Source organism: Oratosquilla oratoria, chromosome 37 (assembly GCF_046742065.1).
Source record: "Oratosquilla oratoria isolate Oo_2021 chromosome 37, ASM4674206v1, whole genome shotgun sequence".
NCBI classification, from domain to species: domain Eukaryota; kingdom Metazoa; phylum Arthropoda; class Malacostraca; order Stomatopoda; family Squillidae; genus Oratosquilla; species Oratosquilla oratoria.
Genome location: NC_134813.1, coordinates 14,068,310 through 14,073,309, shown reverse-complemented (window position 1 = coordinate 14,073,309; position 5,000 = coordinate 14,068,310). Strand labels below are relative to the sequence as shown.

Here is a 5,000-nt window from a genome sequence, read left to right as displayed (position 1 = left end):
GAACTTGTTTCTGTGGTCTTGTCATGGATGTTATTGTTGTCTTACTTTTTTTTTTTTTTTTGTAGATGGTTGATACTTTCACACACACACGCATAAACAAAAAATCCGGAAATCACACTGGAAGAAGTTGATGTGAGGGACCTACACAGACAAAAATGAGTGAAGAAGGCTCATCAGTATGGACAGGCCTTAGACTTAACCAAAGAATAGTGAGCAGTGGTAGATGACCGTTTGAACGTGGCCGTGCTTGTCGGGTTCTTGCAATGGATTTTGTTTGACGGGGGTGTGATGAAGTAGGAATATTTGGTGGTCGGTCTTGTAACTATTCTATTGTGACCTGAATGTGTTTTTTTTTATTAATGTACTGTATAATGCAGGTAGTAGGTTACTGTATATATTTGAGTAATACGTTGTTGTTTTTTTCGTTTGGCTGTGTTTGTGTGATATAATGAGATGGCTCAGTAGGGTTGAAGCCTCTTACCTAGAACTATGCATCTATCGGGACTGCTCGGACAGACAGTCTAGGGAACGACAACAACAACAACAACTATGCATCTATCATTACCATGCGATGTTCTATGGGGAGGGGTTTGGTTTATCTATGCAGACCCTATATCAGTATGGTTTTGGTAACCCTGTTATCATTCTCAAGGCTTCATTTTGTATGGTTTTATTGTTAGAAACCATCTCGTGAAAGGGAATGTAGTGGTTATTAACCTAGGGCCCATGACAAGAATTTAAGGGAGAGGCATGATCTGGTGTTACAAAGGATATATTTCTATATAACGTGAGGAATCTAGATAAGAAACCTCCCATTATTCTGTCCTGCCATGAGAAATATAAGATAATTATGATTGTCAACGTTGTAATAAAGGCAAAAAAAAATTCTTCGTCAACATTTCCTAACTTTTTGGCGGGCTGGGAGTTGGGAAAGAAGTGAAATGAATCCACACAAATGTTGAGAAGTCATGAAGACGGGGATGGGAGATAGAACGAAAAAGCTTGAGAAGAACTGGTGTAACGCATGGATGTCTGATACTAATGTTCTCTTTCTTTCCTTTTCCTTCAGATCGCCGATTGGAAGTTCCCCTACAAGCGATCTCACCACCCAGTGTGTATGCACGATGACACTCAACAGACCGACGTTCTTCTGCGGCACTGCGAACCGGGAGCCGAACCCGGGACCGAGAAGTACACGTTTCACGAGGCCACCCAGTGTTCGTGTACCCTTTGCAAGAGCTCCCAGGCGTCCTGCGAGGGGCTCAGGTATCGGGGCGCCCGAAGAGTTCGGGCGTCACCCCGAGGATAAGCCGGCCGGGGAGAGGAGGATTTGGAAGATCTCGACGCTGGAGCGAGTAGAGGGAAAGAAGAAAAGAAAACGGGGGTACGGGAGGTTCGGGGAGGAAGGCAAGCAAAGATGTTTGATCAAGGGGCAGATACAAGAGGAGCACAAGAGAAATTATGAAAGAGTGGTAAATGCCAAGGAAGTTGCTGCGAAAAAATAAAAATAAAAGGAGTGATGGTGTTGAATTCTAGGAGGAAAATTAACTTACGACTACAGAGAAGGCGTGAATGGACGACGGAGATTTAAAAGATAAAATAAAATAAACGGAAGTTACGTCATTCTTTGGAGAAGACAAAAGGTCGACAACTCCGATTGGCCTATTGAAAACCCTTCCACCACTATTCATTTGAACTTACCAAAACTTTTGTATTATAACTTTGTTTGGACAATAAATTTCACTTTATTGTGTATTTTCAAATTGAATTTGCATATCTTTCAAAACACAATCCGGCAGTTACTTATGGATGATGATGATAATGATGACCAATAAAATTGATGCATATTCATGTATGTGTATGTGTATTATGTTCACAAACATACAAGAAGCAACAAGAGACACATCCCATCGCAAGACGCAGGAATTCCGTTTGGTCGATTGGTGAGTTACCGCAGAGGTAAAGCAGAATGTATGTGCATACACATATCTACAGGTGTGCATCTATGTATACACAGAAACACGCGCGTGAACACACACACACACGCACACACACACATACACACACACACACACACACGTTTTCCCTATAGATGCATGAATAATTGAAATGGCTTAGATGGTGACATATCCTAAACTGGGACAATACATGAACTCAAATCTAGATATTATAACTGGAAAACAAGGATGTAGATTAAGTTGGAACTGTACATAAATTTGAGCCTAGGTATGATGAATTGGAGAGAAGGAACGGGACCCTACGAGCATTGCCCCTTTCCTTTAAATTACATATAGGTAAATACACGCACCCGTGCACACTTTATTCTCAAAGAGAGAAATTCCGATTCTCCTCAGTGCACGAGAAGGCATCAAACTGAATGACTACTCCAAATGTGTCAGGCCTGTCGACAGTCGCATTCAATATTCTCTTTAGTCTTTCACTCATCATTTTACTTTTTTTTTTTTTTTTTTTTTTTTTTTTTTTTTTTTTTTTTTTTTTTTTTTTTTTTTTTTTTTTTTTTACATTTCGTGTGCCACATTGGCGTTGGAGGCTGACAGGTCGTGATAAGAAGACGTTAGATCCCTCGTGGGTACCCTCTGGGTGCCCTGTGGGGCCAGAATCCTCTATCCTAACCTTCAATGACAATGTTCACAGTGTCTTCAGCCTCGTCATCAAAGTTTATCACCGATGAGACGAGATCATCTTAGCAGAGAATAGGTCATCCGCCTGAGCTTACTGCCTCAGAATTTGTATCTCTCGAAAGATGGAGCCACAGGTCCTGTATTCGGGTGAGAGAGTATGCGTCCACGACTTCCATCTTATAAATATTTGCTTTGGAACTGAAATCTATGCACACATTATCAACTAAAAAACATTGAAAAAAATTCACTCCAATAATAATAAACACACTGAAACTGAGACACACAGCTTAACATTATAAATAAAACCTATCGCGACATCGGCTTCTATACGAACTGTCAGGCTTAGAAATAAATATTTCCTTTAATGTGTATACATTGTGACGAATGTGGATAGGAGGTAAAGGGAACACGGGCTGAGGGAAATACTTCTGTTCATGACTAGTTTCGCCTGAGTGGCTTCTTCAGAGGAATAGAGTTTGAAGTCAAGTTGGTCAATATATATGGCATAACAAAGGAACGTGGCAATGGATAACATCACACGACAAGAAAGAAAGGCGATGGAGTCCGTTTTTATCAACATCCATGATAACATCAATAAGAGGACTGGGGATTTAATATGGGCTAAAGCAGCAGCACGCTTTGTCATCATGAACAATATACACAGAGCCCTTGATCTAGACGGATATTTCAGCCACGCGACGACCAACAGGCGAATAATTGATTGGTCCACCAACTGCGATAACTCGTCACACCGACAGATGACGTCGAGTGGGGGACCAGCCTGACACATTGCCACGTTTCTTCTTTTACCATGTACATATTGACCAACTTGACTTCAAACTATGTTCCTCTGAAGAAGCCACTCAAGCGAAACTAGTCAGGAATAAAAGTATTTCCCTCAGCCCGTGTTCCTTTTACTTCCTATCCACATTTCCTTTAATATCAAGCGTGTCGTTCCACTAAGAAATCCGAGTCTTCTAAACAAGCTGCATCAGGCACTGAATAGATTACAAAGGCAGAGGCAGAGCATGCATGCCGACAGGAGACCTTTTGGTCCATATCTAGGTCGGATGCCAAAAAAAAAAGATAAATTCATAAAAAACTATGTCAATAATTAATAAAATACATTGGCATTCATTATAGGCAGGCAACCGCAATTCGTGTAGTCTGGAGCCTATTCGTCAGCGTCTGTCTGTCACTGGGCGGGCGCAGGCCAAATTGCTTCAAGTAACAGTTACAGTCCGATGGATGTCTCGTAGAGGTGGGTTGGTTGGTGCAGTCAATGATGTAAGTGATGCAGCGATCTAAATGCATTTCTGCCTCCTTTCTTCAACCCTCGCGTTGGCACCAATGTAATGATCAGGGTGTTGTCCTCTTCCCACACGACACGCTTCCAGCCAGCCACCCATCCGTCTCCATCCTACGAATTCGCGCCCAACACTAACTGTTGTGGAAACGATATGTAATTAGTATTTTCCAAATGCTACAATAGGGAATAGAATAACATCACAACAGACTGATATTACTAAAGACAAGAAAACAATAAAGCCTATAAAGAAACTTCGGAATCAAATGGGAGTGAAAAGGTTAAATAATATCCAAGTAACGTTTGCAGGGATGAAAACTTGGAGAATCAATCTGGATCACACCACGTAAGGCTTAACTTCTTTAGGTTCGAGTTAAATGAAACAGATTGTATCCACAGGCAAGAATGACCACACATTTCAATAACATTAAAAAAACACTCTCAGTGTAAAATAAGAATGCAGTAAAAATCTAAATAAAAAGAGAACTGTAGGAATACTTGAAAAATCGTGTACGGAAAGTTCACTGCCAACAACTCACTTCTGAAAATTCACCGCTCTCAGTTCGCCGCAAAGAAAGTTCCCCCGTGGTGAAAATTGATCGTCAGGAAAGTTCACAAGTAGGAAAGTTCAACGCAAAGCGTTTTGTACAGAAAGATATGATAATACAAGAAAAAGCAATTAATAAAAAAAAATCAAAACAATAATGGCAACCTTTTATTTATTCATAATGCTTATTTCAATGTCATATATATATATATATATATATATATATTCAACCACATTAACTTTTTATTTTTGATTTCATGTCATCACGAACGAGACTGACAATGCGCTTGACGGAGACATATATGGAATATATATGTATACATACATACATACATATATATATATATATATATATATATATATATACATATATATATATATACACACACACACACACACATATATATATATATATATATATATATATATATATATATATATATATATATATATATACATATATACCAAAATGTCTCCTGTCAGCATGCTCTGCTTTTGCAAACCC

The 5,000-nt window shown here is 39.5% G+C and overlaps 1 protein-coding gene across 3 annotated transcripts in view; it reads left to right on the top strand.

Moving 5' to 3' along the window:
* Gpb5 (Glycoprotein hormone beta 5) overlaps positions 1-1,768 on the top strand; it is a 241,980-nt gene extending 240,212 nt beyond the window's left edge. For all 3 annotated transcript variants that reach the window (XM_076175245.1, XM_076175242.1, XM_076175244.1), the window contains exon 4: positions 1,070-1,768. In XM_076175245.1, the coding sequence (XP_076031360.1) occupies positions 1,070-1,309 (240 nt within the window). In that variant the 3' untranslated portion in view covers positions 1,310-1,768. The remainder of the gene's footprint in view (positions 1-1,069) is intronic.
* The last annotated feature ends 3,232 nt before the right edge of the window (positions 1,769-5,000 follow it).